The sequence below is a fragment of the Felis catus genome, chromosome F2 (genome assembly GCF_018350175.1).
Source record: "Felis catus isolate Fca126 chromosome F2, F.catus_Fca126_mat1.0, whole genome shotgun sequence".
Taxonomy (NCBI): domain Eukaryota; kingdom Metazoa; phylum Chordata; class Mammalia; order Carnivora; family Felidae; genus Felis; species Felis catus.
The window spans coordinates 43,048,196-43,065,063 of NC_058385.1; the positions used below are offsets into that span (position 1 = coordinate 43,048,196).

At 43.2% G+C, this 16,868-nt stretch overlaps 1 protein-coding gene across 1 annotated transcript in view; it reads left to right on the forward strand.

The window, feature by feature from the left end:
- The first annotated feature begins 3,715 nt into the window (after positions 1–3,715).
- Positions 3,716–16,868, forward strand: part of SDC2 (syndecan 2) — a 100,353-nt gene continuing 87,200 nt past the window's right edge. The window contains exon 1 of the mRNA XM_006943320.4: positions 3,716–4,283. Coding sequence (XP_006943382.1) covers positions 4,224–4,283 — 60 coding nt within the window. The 5' untranslated portion in view covers positions 3,716–4,223. The remainder of the gene's footprint in view (positions 4,284–16,868) is intronic.

Genomic DNA, 16,868 nt, shown 5'->3' on the forward strand with positions numbered 1-16,868 from the left:
AGGGTAAGAAGAGATTTTTTTGGATTGCCTGTAGATTTTCATCATGGCCTTAGTTCAGTTGCCATTATTAGCCTGAGTAATTAACAGCCGGCTGGCTGGATTTCCTCTTATTCTCAGGTTCTGTCATCTTTCAAGTGAATTTAGCCAGGGCTGATCTTACTGAATAGATTTCTCACCTAGACCCCGGTAAATTCCAGGGAATGGCAAGTGAAAAACAACCAAAGACAACAAAGTGGCATCTTTCTCCCTTTGCAGTGTCCTACTCTGACAGCTCACCTTGGGCCACAGCACCTGCCTGTCCATGGCGATGATGTGATGTCATTAGGTACCATAATGACAAAGGTCCAGTGTGTCAGCTTAGGTTAAAAATATGTCTCTAGTAGCTTTCATTTCTATCATCTCATGTGTTCTGTTCCTTTTAATTCACAGTGCCCTTCCCATTATTTACATGTCTGCATCGCTGTCTTAAAAAAATTTTTTTTTATATGTTTATTTCTTTTAGAGATAGAGACAGAGACAGAGAGCACACTCCTGATCAGGGGAGGGCCAGAGAGAGAAAGGCGGACAGAGGATCCAAAGCAGGCTCTGCTTTGACAGCAGAGCTCCCCATTTGGAACTTGAACTCAACGAACCTTGAGATCATGACTGGAGCTGAAGTCTGACACTTAACTGGCTGAGCCACTCAGGCACCCTGCATCTCTATGTTTATATTCTGTCCATCTTCTATATTTTCTTGTGAGATTCTTGAGGTAGGTTGTTTATTCTTTCAGCAATCAGTGAGCTATTTGGGAAGTGATTGGTTTTGCTATTTTATTTGCTGTGCCCCTTAAAGCACAGCCCTCGAAAGGAGGGCATGAAAACATACACGAGGGAGAAGCCTTTGGCTTTAACCACTTGCTATGCTTAGTGTATTAGATATATGCCACAAAATTCCACTGAATTTTATTCAGTTAAAAAAAAATTACAGTTAGCAAGACACACAAACAGGCTGCTATAGATTGAATGTTTGTGTCCTGGCTCCAGCCCCCAACCCCCTGATCTCCAAGGTGATGGTATTTGGTGATAGGACTTTGGGAAACGATTAGGTCATTAGAGTATACCTTCCTGGATGGCTCTCATGCTCTTATCAAAGATGCTCCAGAGAACTCCCTCACCCCTTCCACCATGTGAGAACACAGCAAAGAGAGCGATCTGTGAACCAAGAAGCCTACTCTCACCAGACACTGAATTTTCCAGTGCCTTGATCTTGGACTCCTCAGCTTCCAGAACTGTGAGAAATAAATGTTTGTTGTTTATGTCAATGATATTTTCCTTATAGCAGCCCAAACAGACTAAGACACGGACATTCGTCATTTCCAAGTTTAGACATGTTCCTAACACCATCAGACATCCCTTGTCCCCTCCCATCACCCCCCACTCAGCATGAGGCAGCTTTTCTGTACTCAGCCCTTAGGTAGGTGCTTTTCCTATTAGTGCCTTTTATGCCTCCAGATTATCCTTCTGGCCAGACCTGTTAATGCATTTGCACACAGGATTTGAATATTTATTTGTTATCAAATACCTGATACTGTGTGACTCTCAAAAGTGCACCATTCCCCTTACCACACAGGCTCTCAATGCTTCAGGATCATTTATAAAAAACAAATCACTGAGACTCCCGTAAACACCAAGAGCTTAGGTGTATATGTCCCTCGAACAGATGCATGTACTTATTTATTTTTATCACTGTGTGCCCAAGCTGAATCAGAGAGCAGCCACTGTGCTTCTTGTTAGGTAGATGCCCCAATAAACAGCAATAACTCAGAGAGCCAGTAAATGAGTGCATTTTCCCCTTTCATTAGAGTTCTAATTTATTTGATGTTTGTAACTAGTGGGGAGAAAGGAGGTGTGAGACTGGAGAGCAGGCTTCATCTCTTCTGGGGGTAGAGGTAACATTTTGTGGCTCTTTGTATTTCCATCACACTGCTTATTTTCCTTTGTAAACTCCTTTCAGAAGTCCCTCTCCCCCCATTTCATGAAATTCTTCAAACCACAAGGAATCCATGTTAAAAATATGGCTGTAGCTCATTCTTCCAAAAACCAAGCTGGACCCACATTGACCCCACAGTTGCCAGCTCAGTTTCTATGGAATCAGAAGCATCTGATGATACAACTTCCAGTCTCCTGATTTTTTTCTTCCCCCCCCCCCTCCTTTGTCCACTCTTGTATTTCTCTACATTACCTTTTGGACTGCCAATGCCCTAGATTTGCCCATGGGGAGCTTCGTGGATGGCACTCAGCAGCAAAGGGCTGGATGCCTCTGAGTTTGAGCTATAACTCTCCAGTTTTCTAAAGTTTTTTTCTTTGAGATTTATTACAGTGAAAGGTTACTAAGACACTGTAATTCTCAGAATATGACTGTATTTTATTCTAAATTCAAAAATTACCATGGCCTCGTATCTATGTGTCCACATCTATGTATCTTAAAAGTTGACAATTCGTATGCAGTATAGATTGGGTTTTAGATCAAAATTTGTTCAATAAATATTTATCGTGTGTCTTTACATACTAGGATTGAGAATACAGTGGTGAAAAACAGAGAGGTCCCCGGTCTCCTGGAGTGGGCATTCGAGGAGAATGGGTTCCACAATTCATTTACTCCATAAGTCAGAGAGAAAAGCAGTGTTAGAAACTGGAAGGGAATAGGTATTTGCCGTGTTCTCTAGTACACATACCATGGCCACAGATTTGAAAAAAAGTTTTCATCACAAAATATTTCAATTACTTCTATTCAGGAAGTACATGCTCATTATTTTCTTCAGACTAGAAATTACTTTATCCCTCGTTTCTTTGAAGTTCTCTTAAATCTGTTGTTATTCAGTGTCTCTATCCAATTTCTCGTCAAATTGCCCTATTTGTAGCTTCCTAACGTTAACACCTCAATGCTGAAATGAAGCCTATAAAATGACTTAGGGGCTTAAACTGTGTGTGAGGCAGAACTGGTATTTAAGTCCTTAATGAAATTATGAGCTTTGAAAGTGTTGCATTTTGAGTTTACAGGGGTCACTCCTCTTTTTTTTTTTTCTTTTGCAGAGGGCGGTTAAGGAAGGGTGAGGAATACTCTTACTACACATTTATTACATTTATTGTTTTCTCTTTTAAAATACAATTTTCATGAACTTGTGATTTATGAGCAGTTCACACTGCTTGAAGGCATCTGTAAAGTTTGTGTATGTTTTTCCAACTCCCAAAGCAGTTTCTTTCTACTGGTCTAATTCTCGCAGGCAGAAAAGCTAAAATATGTCTCTCATTGCTTCCCCGATCTCTTGCCAGAAAAGTGAAAGGGGGCGGGGGACAAGAATATAGAGAAGAAAAGAGCATGAAGGTGGAGAGAGGGAAAAAGGAGAAGAAAGGAGAAAAATGAAGGAGCATTGGAGCGCTGGAGCACTGATTGCGGACCAGCAGATCCAGAGCGGCCACAGCGCGGAGCCACCGGCGCCCACTGGTCCCCAAAGCTGCCAATCGAGGCGTAATCCTGTAGGAATTTCTCCCGGGTTTAGCTGGGAGTCACATTGCCGCCTCCTCTCCCCCTGACGCCCGGAGGAGCTGGGAGAAGCAGGCAAGGGAGGGAGGGAGGGAGGGAGTGGGAGGAGGAGGAACGGAGGAGGAGGAGGAGGTGGAGGAGGAGGAGGAGGAGGAGGATCGGGGGAGGGAGGCGGCGGCGGGAGAGGAGGAGGGGCGCAGCCGCTGAGCCACTAGCCCCGCTCGGACGCGCTTCTCTCCAGATACTCCCGGAGCTCCAGCCGCGCGGACCGCCCGCCCTGACCGCTCTGCCCCCAAACTTCAGCTGCAGCTACATTCCAAGCCATCTAATTTATTCCTCAAAACCAGCAACTGAGCCGCGACACTGGGAAGGAGTCCGCGGAGGAGTAAAACAGCAGCAGAGCAAGAAGAGCTCTAGAGAACAGCCTCCCAGGAGCAACAACTCGGCTTTGGGAGTGTAGAAACCAACAAGTGAGAAAAGCGCCGCATTCCCGGGGCGCAGCCGCGGGCGGCGAGAGCAGGCGCAGGAGGAGCCAGCTAGCGCCCCTGAGCCGGGAGCCCCCGTCCCCGAGCCCAAGCCGCGGTCGTTGCTGCTGCTCTGCCCCGGATCCTTCTGTACCGGCTGCGCCGGGCGCTAGGCAGTAGGCTTCGTTTCGCCCTCTTTGCAAGCGGCGGCTGGGAGCAGCCGGTCCCCGGGGAATATGCGGCGCGCTTGGATCCTGCTCACCTTGGGCTTGGTGGCCTGCGTGTCGGCGGAGTCGGTGAGTGGGCCAGGAGGGGGAAGCGCGCGCCGTTTCGGGTGCTCGGGGCCGTGGGGAGTCCGCAGCGCCCGCGGGCAATCGGGCAGCGCCTCCTGGGGGATCCCTATTCCCGCTCCCCACCCGGACCTGGCGCTTGGTCCCCGGGGATCTACTGGGACAAATGCGCTCGCTCCTCCACCACTTTCCCCCTTGCCTTCCCTTCCCGCAGAAAAGCGCTGGTCGCCGGAGTTGCCGCGAGGTCCCCGGGGATGAGGGTGCGAGAATCGCAGTTTTGTCTAACCGCAGAGGCCCGTGGAGTCCCTCGCAACTTCGCCCTCGAGGGGTCTTGCTGCCTGGCCCGAGAAGGACCTAGGGAAAGGCGGGGGGGGGGGGGCGAGGGGGGCAGAACAGTCGGATGGCCGGCGAGGGAACCCGTCCCCTCCGCGCGCTGGGCGAGACCCAGGGACAACCTGGAAACTTTGGGGTCCTCTCCTCCACACATCACCCCCCACGCTACCTTAGCTTTCCTACTCAGTTGAATGCAAATTCTGGGGAGGTGGGGTTCCGATTTAAGAAACCTGAGAGTGTCCAGGGAGGAAAGTTGCAGAAGTTCTTTTGTTTGATGTTCTCTGTGGCTGGGGCCAGGTAGCAGACACTTCGTGGAAAGGCAACCCCCCCGCTGAGGCCCAGTCCCGGGTCCCGCGAGGTGCGCGGAACGCGCCGGAAAATGCTGGGGCCCGGGGCTCTGGAATCCCAGTCCCGCGGCGACCCCTCCTCCTTGAGGGGCGGAGGGCGGCCCCGCGGGCCCTTAGGGGCAGGAGGACATTTTAATACGGATTACCCTGGAGTGCGGCTTGCCGGACCTGGCCGGGTGCGGGTGACACCAAGCTCGGCCTCGGGTCGCCTGGCCATCGGGGACCGAGGCTTTCAGCCTGCCACGCTTGTCCTCGCGGGCTCTGGCAGGGGTGCTTCCGAGGGCCGGTGGAGTTTCTTCTCCCGCCCGGGTCGGCTGCGGGCACCCAGCCTCCCTCCGGCCGCGGCAATGGGAACTTATATTCTCCTCCTTTGGGTCGAGTTTCTGGGGCTGGAGTTTGTTTCCTACGTCGCCCGATGAGCGCCCTCTAAAGGGATCTGCCTCCTGGGCTTTTCTGGTCGGTGGCGGCCCCTACCTGGGCGCCCCGAGCTTTGCCAGGCTAAGGTGGAAGCCTGAGCACCCAGATACTGTCTGCAGCCTCAGTGCGTTCCGGGGCTTCGGTGACGGAGTGCAGCTGTTTCTGACCTTTTTTTTAGCTCCCCATACCTCCTCCTTTTGCCACCTAGTAACTTGTCCAGGGATGGTTTTGTGAATTTTTCCTCCTCGCCTTTGGAGTGTTACTTCCCTCTCCCTTCTCCCTCTTTTTGGAGTTGAAGCAGCAGTTCAGGAGTTGAAAACCTCTTGGGCACTGAGCAGCAGATGGGCCTTTTCCATCAGTGTGGGAGCCGCTGTGTGTGCCAGCAAGGTCCCCAAACGTTACTTGAGATTGAAAAGCAGGTAGAATTGTACACTGTACACAGAAGAGATGAGTATTTGGGTGCTTGGGCTGTAAAACAGAACTGCGAGCCTTATCAGTATTTCTCTTTGGCAAATGATGGGCTAATCCGTTGGGACTGGTAATCTCCCAGCCAGTTATGAACTTTGACTCATTGTACACAAAAAGGAAGAGATTCTCTGTTTATTTCAGGAAAAAAAAAAAAAAAAAAACGTTATTGCTCATCTCGTTGCAAAACAGGGCAAAGGGAGAACTCCCTCTAAAGGTTTTCAAGAGAAGCCTGCCTAAAAGGCTGTACAGGGGTAAGGAAGTCCTTCTTTTGGTCAAATCCTGTTCAGGATTTGCCAGGAAGTGTTTGGGGATTCTCCAGAAAGAATGTCTCTATTTTCTGGTTCTCTGGATTTTTGCATAAATCTGATATTGCTCCTTAAGGAAGCTTTGTGGCTGAACTGTTTTCCTACCTGGTGACACCTTTCCCCTGAACTCTCTTTGTGGATCTAATATTTTTCATTTCCTACCAGGATTAGATGCTTTCCCAGTGAGCTCCTTCACTGTGGTCGATACTCTTTTCAGTAATTGGACTACCATCCAGAAGTGTGATTAGGTATTTTTAAAATGTCAACTTGGAGACTCTAGCAGAGAGTCTTTGTTAGGCTGTTTCAAAGCCCGGGATGGCCACTAGTCCATATCAATTACTTTTTAGTTTCTGTTTCATGTATAGCGGCATCAACGTAGGTGAAGTTGAAAGACTTAATTTTTTAACAATTAGCTATTACAGCACGTTATTTCCAGTACCTCGTATTTTGATTTGAAAACTGCAGCAGTTTCCCGGGAATTAGAAGTAGTTAGAGGTCTTCCGAGCTTTAAGTCTGTCTTTGTAAAGAGGAAAGGAAAAATGTCTGCAGTTATTGAATTCTTGAGTTTTATACTAAGCACAAGGCAAGGTGAGGGCGAAGAGGGTCTTAGCAATGAAGGCTCAAAGCTATCTGTGAGAAGAAACTGTGGCCTTCCTTTCTGGATGCTGGAGACAGCAGTGGTGATGCATTCATACTTTGCACCAGCAGGTTAGGGCTTTTGCTGCGGGAACACCATGTGAGGGGAAAGACTGACTGAGTGTGGCGGTAGTGATATGCTGCTGTTTCTCTATCCATTTCTTTTTTTAATGTGACTGTTTATCTTTAGAAATAATATATTGCAGACTGCTATAAACACATAATTGGAACTGGAAATATGTTTAAGAAGAGGAAGTGTTTTGAACTAGTGGAGTTTTATACACGTTTCAGTGTGTGTAAATTAAAAGAAACTGTCAAGTCATTTGGACCCGTGCGTTACCTCTCAGTGCATTATAAAAGGCAGGCTTTGGAAAGTTTGCATTAGAGAGAAAAATAGAATTGGAACCATATAACCTTTTTCAGTTCTTTAAAAAAATATATTTTGGCGGCTCTAGTAATGAAACAAATTACTTTTGCTGGGGAATTTTATAGAATTTTTGTTTCTCTTTTAGTTGGGTGTTAGCAGTAGGTAGACATCATTGGAGAAAGATCTTGTAAGATCAGGCTTGTGAAAGATGGTTGTCCTAAAAGGAATTAGAGTTTGCTCTCCAATTCCTGTTCCTGGGGCCTGGTACATCTAGTTTTGAAGGGCTGTGTAACATGATTACTCACATAGCACCTTGAATAATCATTAGTTTGGAGAGGATTTCAAAAGATTACCTAGTTTTTTTCCTGGGCAGGACTAATTCTCAAGTCTCCAGAAGCCCTGGGAGACCTGCCTGGTCAGCCACAGGTGGCCTGGAGTCTCCTCAGGTTGGCAAAGCCCTGAGGCTGATCCAGCCACCCAGAATCCCGACAGCTCTGTCATTAAGGTTTATAAGGAGTCTGGTCAAGCCACTGTGCTATTTGGCATGTCAGCTGGCAGTGATCCAATAGGTGGTATAAGGAATGTCATCTGGGTTTAGATTCTCACAACACAGTCCCTTTTCAATACTGCCAAAAATCCAACTAAATGATCTTGCTCATCATTTCCTTCTTTTTTTTATATTAAAATTTGTTTAATGTTTATTTATTTTTGAGAGAGAGAGAGACAGAGACAGAGACAGAGTGTGAGCAGGGGAGGGGCAGAGAGAGAGAGAGAGAGAGAGAGAGAGAGACATAGAATCCGAAGCAGGCTCCAGGCTCTGAGCTGTCAGCACAGAGCCCGACGTGGGGCTCGAACTCAGTGAACAGTGAGATCGTGACCTGAGCCAAAGTCAGAGACTTAACTGATTGAGCCACCCAGGCATCCCTCATCATTTCATTCTTACCATGGAAGAAGACCTGCCATTTCTGCCACCATCAACAGTACACTCCAGTATCTCAAAATCACCTAATTCTTTCATGGCCCAGAAGCCAAAATAAACTTTTAGAGGAAAAAAAAAAAAAACCCAAAAAAGCAGAAAGGAATGAGGAAGAGGCTTTGATGAAAATAAGCTAGTCTTATTTACTTTTTTTTAGTTGTGCCAGTACCATCATCTTCATTCTAGGCTTTTGGATTTGAATTTTGAAGACATCCTTGACTCATTCCACTTTGTTGACGTCCATGTCCAGTTGGACGTTAAATCCACCTATGTGGTCATTCCACAAACACTGTTCAGCACCTACTGAATGCCCGAGAGAAAGCATTGAACAAACCAGGCAAACTCCTCTGTGTTCTTGGAGCTCACATTCTAGTGATCCAGGTAGCTTCCTCTTTAGTTTTGTCTTTCTTGGGACCTGTGCCTTTATGTCAGCAGCTTTTTAGCTGTCCTTGCTGCCCAGATGTTCACCTGCTGTTTGATTTATCCTGTACCATTCTGATGGTGTTCCCATGGTCCTCAAACCTCCGTGTTTCCTTGTTATCATGGCATGGAATCTAAATATCTCTGCCAGGTTTAGAAGATGCTCATAATATTGCTCTTTCCTATTTCTTCCCCCTTGATCACTCCCATCATGTCTCCCAGCACCTGCCTGCTGGCCTCACTGTCATGAACACTCTTGGGACACAGCCACCTCTTTAGTGTTTCTCCTTTAACATTCTGTTGATTCAGACCCAAGCCCCAGATGGCCTTTCATGTTTGAGCCCTTGTTTTTATCTTTCTGTAAACGATACAGCAGACTAATGATGAGAATCGTTGGAAGCGTGTAAAAATACAGATTTCAGGGCTTCATCTCGGACTTACATGATCAGTAGCCTGAAAGGGGGTGGGGTATTTTTATGAAGCATCTCAGATGATTTTAATGAATCAGCCACATTTGGGAACTACTGGTCTGGGTCACATACTTTTCCCCTTCTTTTTTTTTTTTTAATTTTTTTTTTTCAACGTTTATTTATTTTTGGGACACAGAGAGACAGAGCATGAACAGGGGAGGGGCAGAGAGAGAGGGAGACACAGAATCGGAAACAGGCCCCAGGCTCTGAGCCATCAGCCCAGAGCCTGACGCGGGGCTCGAACTCACGGACCGTGAGATCGTGACCTGGCTGAAGTCGGACGCTTAACCGACTGCGCCACCCAGGCGCCCCACTTTTCCCCTTCTTATATGCCATTCTGTGTTGGTTGGTGGGCTCCTGGCAGTATATAGCTGTGTGACCTTGGGAACCACTGTAAACACGAAGGGCTTTGGCATGGGAGGTGGACAAGCTGGGTTCACATGCTGGTACTTTTCCACTTACTATAGTACTTGGACAAGATGCTACAACTCCAAGTCACTTGAAAAAATACATATGTACATGTGTATAATTTGGACCTGAATGCCTTTATGACATGATTATTGTGGGCATAAAATGAGGGTGCATAGGAATGGTGGTTGAGGCACAGAAAGTACTAAGTGGTTTTTTTCTTCCTTTCTTGGCCTCTGTTTTCTTGTCTATGAAATGTGGGAGCTATATAAGATGTTCTTAAGCCCTCTGACATTCTAAGAGGTGAATTTTCTCTTCCATTGAGATTGATGCCATATAAGGGGAGGGCCCTCTTTTCACACATTTCACCCCTGCTCAGTGCTGAGCTTGGTAAATAACTGTTAATGATCCATACTTAAAGGCAGGTGCCCGTGGCAAGGGCAGTCGGGATCCATCATTTCTGCTGAAGCTCAGCTTTGCCCTGGCCACTGAAAGCAGTGTGTCTGGGATCAACTGAATCCACCAACCTATGGGTGTACCTGGGCTAGTTTGCCAGTTTTGACTCACTAGACCTCAGTTTCATCAACATTGCAGTGTTGGCGTGAAGAGTAAACAAGATGAGGTCAACTCCTGCAGTCAATGGTGTACATCCATGCTTCCTCCTGTTTGGTTCCATTGAGATTCTAGCAGACTGGAAGGAGAGAGTCATGTCTGTATTGCATGCTGGAGTGAAGCTGGTCATCTGAAAGGAGGTAGCAGGGCTGGTGAGGGAATGTTGGGCAGTGGGGGTGGGGGGAGTGGAGAAAGAGAGTATTTTTTGAGAGTAGAAATGCATGAAATTTCTCCTTTTAGCCATTTGAGTTTCGGTTCCTACTATTAAAAAATCTCACTGTGTTTTGACAAGTCTGTTTCTGGGGCCGCATTAGTTTTAGCAACAAGGCTGGAGGGGTGACTGCCTCTGAATAGCAAAGAACACTGTTGAAATAGAATTGTGAATGTTTTTCTTGATTATCTCAAAGAATTGGTAGGACTGGGAGAAGGGGAGAAACCTTGAAGTCTTTGGAGATTTCCTATTTGAATTTCATATCAGCAGAGAGAGGCCAACTGGTATGCACTCAGTGATGTGAGAGCCAGCTCCTGGTCTTGGACTTCAAGCTATGGAAAATGTTGTTAAAGACAAGACACGTTTTTACATTTTTTTCCTCTGCTGTTCAATTCATTTTGTCGAAAATGTCACAAAGATGCAGAAAGTGTGCCCTTTACAAAGCATTTGGATGTTTATTTTCTTTGATGATTATACAGGTATATTAAATACAAATAGTACTGGTATTTAAGGAGTATGTGCAATTAATAGAGTTTAGTCTCATGATAAGATGACACATGGAATGAGATACTCTTAATCTTAAGGGAAGATTATTTTTTTCTAGTTCTTACCAAGAAAGAGTAAAAGTCAAATATTAGTTTTGTGTGATATATTATTAAATATAAAGACAGCAGAAATAAATGTACAATATTTAGGGCAAAAGTGAGGTTTTGCATACATGCAGTTCATTATCTTAATCCCTGTGGGACCTCAGCTTCCCTGTGTATAAAATGATGGAGTGAACTAGAAGAATTTTCTGTCTTTAACATTTAGTTTTTCTATATGCTTCCGGGTAAGATTGGAGAAATGTTAAGATTAACTTAATCAATAAGTAATTATTAAGCTCCTGCCAAATACTTACTATTTTATTACTGAAACAAGGAATTCATTCACATTACTGAAAGGTAAGTCATTTCCAAGAGCTGATGGTGATCAGTTAACTTGAATGGAGTGTTCATCATGTACTGGGATTATATACGTTGCTCTGAATGTTCATGATCTAGTGTTTTCTCATATATTTTCTGATACAAGCCAGTGTAGCATGAAGTTGATGTGATGGAATTCACTTTCAGTCTCGACAGAAGAAAACATAACTTGTTGATATAATTTGGGGGGCTTTTTTTCTTTTAAGTTTATTTATTTATTTTGAGAGAAAACAAGAGCCTGTGAGTGGGGGAGGGGTAGAGAGACAGATGTTCCAAAGCCTCCCGACATGGGGCTCGAACTCATGAACCATGAGATCATGACTTGAGCCAAAATCCACAGTTGACACTTAGCCAGTTGAGTCACCCAAGCACCCCAACTGACACACCCCGGCGCCCCTAATTTAGAGGGCTTTTTATTTTTTATTTATTTATTTATTTTTTTAATTTTTTTTTCAACGTTTTTATTTATTTTTGGGACAGAGAGAGACAGAGCATGAATGGGGGAGGGGCAGAGAGAGAAAGAGACACAGAATCTGAAGCAGGCACCAGGCTCTGAGCTGTCAGCACAGAGCCCAGTGCAGGGCTTGAACCTATGAACCATGAGATCATGACCTGAGCCAAAGTGGGACGCTCAACTTAGTGAGCCACCCAGGCGCCCGTTAGAGGGCTTTTTAAGGCATAAGTCACTGACGGGTCTCAGGCTTCTCATTTGGTTTCTGGCCTAGATGCCCATTTCTAGAGAGGGGACTTTAACTGGTGCCTTCCCCTCCGCTCCTCTCTGTAGCACTGGAACCCAGTGTAAGTGCTGTGGTCACCACAAACAAGAATCTAAATGAGCAGGCAGTATGGTAGACCGGCTCAGAGCCTGGTCATTGGAGGTCAGACTTGCCTGAGTTTGAATCCCCTTCACTGTGTAACTTGAGACAGTTTTCTTAACCACTCTGTGCTCAGTTTTCTCCTCTATAAAATGGAATATTCTAAACAAGATTTTTAGGATTATGTGAGACAGAATATGTAGGAGCTTTTAACACATGTTCATGTTTTATGTCATGTGTTAGTTACTATTATTCTGATTCATGGTTTTCTGCCTCCTTAAAGAGTGGGGGCTTTGTACACTACATGGGCTTATCTGATCAGCTGCAGCCCAGAGAGTGGCCCAGGAGATGAACGATTGAGCCTGCTCTTTTTTTTTTCTTTTCTTTTTTTTTAATGTTTATTTATTTTTGAGAAAGAGACAGAGACAGTGTGCGAGTGGTAGAGGGGCTGAGAGACAGGGAGACACAGAATCCAAAGCAGGCTCCAGGCTCTGAGCCATAAGCACGAACCGCGAGATCGTGACCTGAGCTGAAGTCGGATGATCAACCGATTGAGCCATCTAGGTGCCCCGAGCCTGCTCTTTCATAGCTGGGTTCTCTTTGCTGATTTGAGGAGGCCTAGCTCTATGTTGAGACATTGGAGATATGTTTGGATTCAGCTTTTCTCTAAACATGGGTGATGTGAGAGGATATGTCATTAGTTATTTCTGAAAGGGTCTTTGCAGGAACTAGATGAATCTGTGAGTGTTAAGATGTGAATGCCCATTTTTTCCAGTAATTTTACCTTTTCAAATCTATCCAAAGGAAATACTCATAGCTGGGTAAAATGTGTTTATTGAAAATTTATTAATAATAGTTAAAAAATGGAAACAACTTGAGTGTATAATAATAGATTAGTTAAATAAAAGATTCTAAATTATACATTAAATATACAGCCATTAAAAATATGTTTGAAGAATGTTTATAACTTGGAAACTGTTTATAATAGACAAAAAGTCTGATAAAAAGCTATATATAGTGACACTAAGGTTATATTAAATAAATTTATATGTGTATGCATAGATCTGTACATGTGATAAAATGCACAGAACTAAATATATGCATCCACACAGATACAAACGAGTACAAGTAAAATTTAGGAACTCTGAATAAGATTAGTGGATTGTGTCAATGTCAATATCCTTGTGATAGTCATGATAGTTTTATGAAATGTTACCATTGGCGGAAACTGGATAAAGAGTAGAAGAGATTTCTTTGTATTATTTCTTACAACTGCATGTGAATCTGTAATTATCTCAACAAAAAAAATCAATTTAAAAAAATGGCGCCAGATGCAGAGAGTTTTACAAGTACGTTCTGCCGATCCTTGAAGGAGTAGATAATAATTGTTGTTATAGAGCTTCCAGAATGATAGAGGCTGTTCTTCTTCATTTTATCAGGTTAGCATTACTGTATGTCAAAATCAGACAGGGAGGGCATAGGAAACAAATCTACAGGCCAGCTTCACTTATGATGCCAAAAATTTACGTATAACATTATCAAACTGAAAATGGCAGCTTACTAAAAAACTGATGGAGCCAAATAGAGTTTATCCAAGGAATGCTTCAACATCAGAAAAGCAATGCAGTCAACAGTTGAAGGGAGATAACAATATAATCATCTCAATAGATGCAGGAAACATCTGAGAAAAGATTGTAAAAATGTTAATACAAGGGTCTCTAATTTCTGGTTAACTGAAGGTTTACTATTTAAGGTTAGTACATCTGTGCTGATGGCTCGATTCACTTGACATGTTTAGCAACCAAAAGATCACTGTTTACTGAGTCGTGAGGCAACAGTGTCTAGTTGCCTGGGTGACAGGTGTGTGACAGTGCAATGAAGTATGGGGTCATGACATATGTAGATTCTAATCCATATGAACTTGTAGTTCTGGCTTTGCCGAGTTTCAGTTTTGTGCTCTCCCAAATTAAGATGACACAGGAGATGGTCTTCAGGGTTTTGGAATCCATTGTATTGGGGTTTGGTTTTCGGTATTACCACTTGAAATCCACGTGACCTCGAGGAAATTTCTTATCATTTCTGACCTTGTGTTTTCAGTGTAAGACCGAGAATTATAATATTTTGCTTTTTGGTTATTTTGAAGATTAGCTTCAATAATGACTGAAAACTTCTAACGTGCTTTAAGCACATTTGATTCTCTTTCCTTCTAGCTTTAAATTTTGTGATTCTGGAATACATTCTACGTGCATAAATATGTATGCATATGTTTTTTTTGTTTCTCACTTGCATTTTGACCCCTGACACCAAGGGCCATGTATTTTCACAAATTTATGACCAGTTTATTTTTTACCAGGCAGGGTGTGATGCCGAATTATACTTTCTTTCTGCCACCATCTGTTTCCTCAGTTACATTCAGCTAAAGCTCAAAAGAGACTTGCATACAAGTTGAAAATTTAGTTAAGACTTCATGAAAGCTTCATAAAACCTGACATAGTACTTGGGATTACCATTGTAAATGCTTACAGAAGGTCAGTATTGGAATCTTATGCTGTAAACCCTGATTTATCTGTTAGGTTTGCTAATGAATTAAAATCTTAATTTTATTTCTGCCCCGCTTTGAACTCATTTAGATAAGAGTGGTGAGTATTTTTATTTCATAATTTGGGCATCCCCCTGCCTTTTGAAAGTTCACATTAGGCTATTGCATTTTTATGTAAGACCTATCTTAGTACCTGTTTTCACTAACTGAAAGAAATCTGAAGAGAATTTTCGCTTTTACGAAACAAGGCAAGAAGTGAAAATACGTTGGGCGTTTGTTTTGTGGTGAGCCATTATGGAGGTGGCATGTACCCTAAGCATCAAGAGGGGCACCGCCAGTCTCCTTCCTGCAGAACTACACACAGCATCTTCGCATCAAACCACTGCAGCTTTGAACTGTGTGAGCATCTGTGCTTTATCTTGATTCATTTTGTGTATCCATTAGCAAGATGTGTCCTAAGATACCAGAAAAGCCTAAGGGAGGTTATTTTTTGGGTCTGGGAATGCTCAAAGGTTTTTCCTGTATAAATTACTGGTAATTGGTTCTTCGCTTTCTGCCACTTTGGCTTACGAAAGGTTTCATGGGAACTCTCTGCTTTCGGATAGTGGGAGGAAACTGTATTAGATTTGATTAGGTTTTTTAATGGTTCTGATTGGTTATTGAATGAAGTTTTATGTTTGGTAAGTCAATCAGTTAAGACTTAAATCATCTTGGCACATCGACCAAGAGCAAAGCTCTTTGCTGGTCTTGCAAGGTAAAAAAAAAAATTACGACATGATACCTACCTTTAAGCAACTATCATCTACCTTTTGATTATTTAGGGGAATTGAAGATGTATTGGGCCCATAGATAACACGTGCATTATATGTATCAGTCTGAATCTAGTTAGACATGCCTAGCAATCAAAACTGCCAAAGAACTGTATCTACAATTGAGAGGGATAAGAAGAACCCCTTGTAGAAGAGAAGTCACTGCTTTCCCAGAAAAGCAAAAACAAAACCTTCTTTGAAGTGGCATGATGTGTTGGAGAAAAATAATTCTATTCATGACCTGAAGACATTTGATGTTCAAATTTTTTTCTCTTTCCCCATCTGTTCTCTGAGGAAAGACATCTGGGTATTAAGATGTATGAAAGACACAAAGATTAAGAAATTGTTTAGAACCTGAATAATTTCTTGGTGTTTGTATCCGAGAGGAAAGAAACCTTACATTTCATATAGTCTAATTTTCCATACTCTATAAACTTGGGGCACTGTCAGGTGAGAACTAGACCTTATGTGTTTGGCTAAGATCAAATAGTCTTAACTGATGAATGAAAGAGGTATAAAAGTGTCAGGATGATTTTTATTTTATTCTTTTGGACTCTGCCTTTTCATTATGTAACAATGGATTTAGAGCTGGAATTGACTTTTAAAGGGAAACCCATCAGTATTTGTCCAATATCATATAGTTAGTGGTAGAGCTATATATTGGACCTAGGCCATCTGATTTGTTAGTAATTTTTTTTTTTTTTTTACCATAAAACATTCCCTTTCTGGCTCCTTCTTCTCCTTCATTGTGCACATTAATGATTAGCACCTAATATACTTACTTCTGGCCCATGGTTGGTCCGTAAATGCAATATCAAATGGAACATACATTATATGTTATATGCTCTGAATCAGTGTGGTTAATGTGTTCTGTGCAAAGTGAATAATTTAAAATGATGTTTAGATAATTTTTTAACTTGCAGCAAAACTTTTGCTCTGGTGGACTCGATTATTATCCACAAACATTTTGGCTAATTCAGGGAGGAGAACAGAAAGCACTAGGATTTGGAGATACCAGGGGCTGACGTAAATCCTAGGAAGATTGTGGAGACTTGTAGACAGAAAAGGAGATGAAAGGTTCTTGGAGATAAGAATCAAAACTAGAAGCAAAGTCCTCATGAATTAATACCACATTTTATGGGATTAAAAAAAGCTGCTATGGTAGGTTGAGGGAAGAAGAGCATTCCTTAGATTTTTATACTAAAAATATGTCAGTGCTTTCCTGGAAAAGAGAGGCTGAGGCACTTCTGATCCAGGTAGAAGTACTTTTTTGCTCAGTTCCTTTTGCTGGTGTTGGGCGTAGGGTCATCTTTTCTCCCAACATTTTTCTCTTGAAAACATTTTTGGTAAATCTTAGCGTAATAACATAAATATATTTGCCTCATAGTTTTTCAGAAAATTAGTCTGTGGGGTGGTATTTTTAAGAAATGAATTTTATTAAAGGACACTAACATTGAAAATTACTACACAGACGTCCTACTATGTACTTAGAG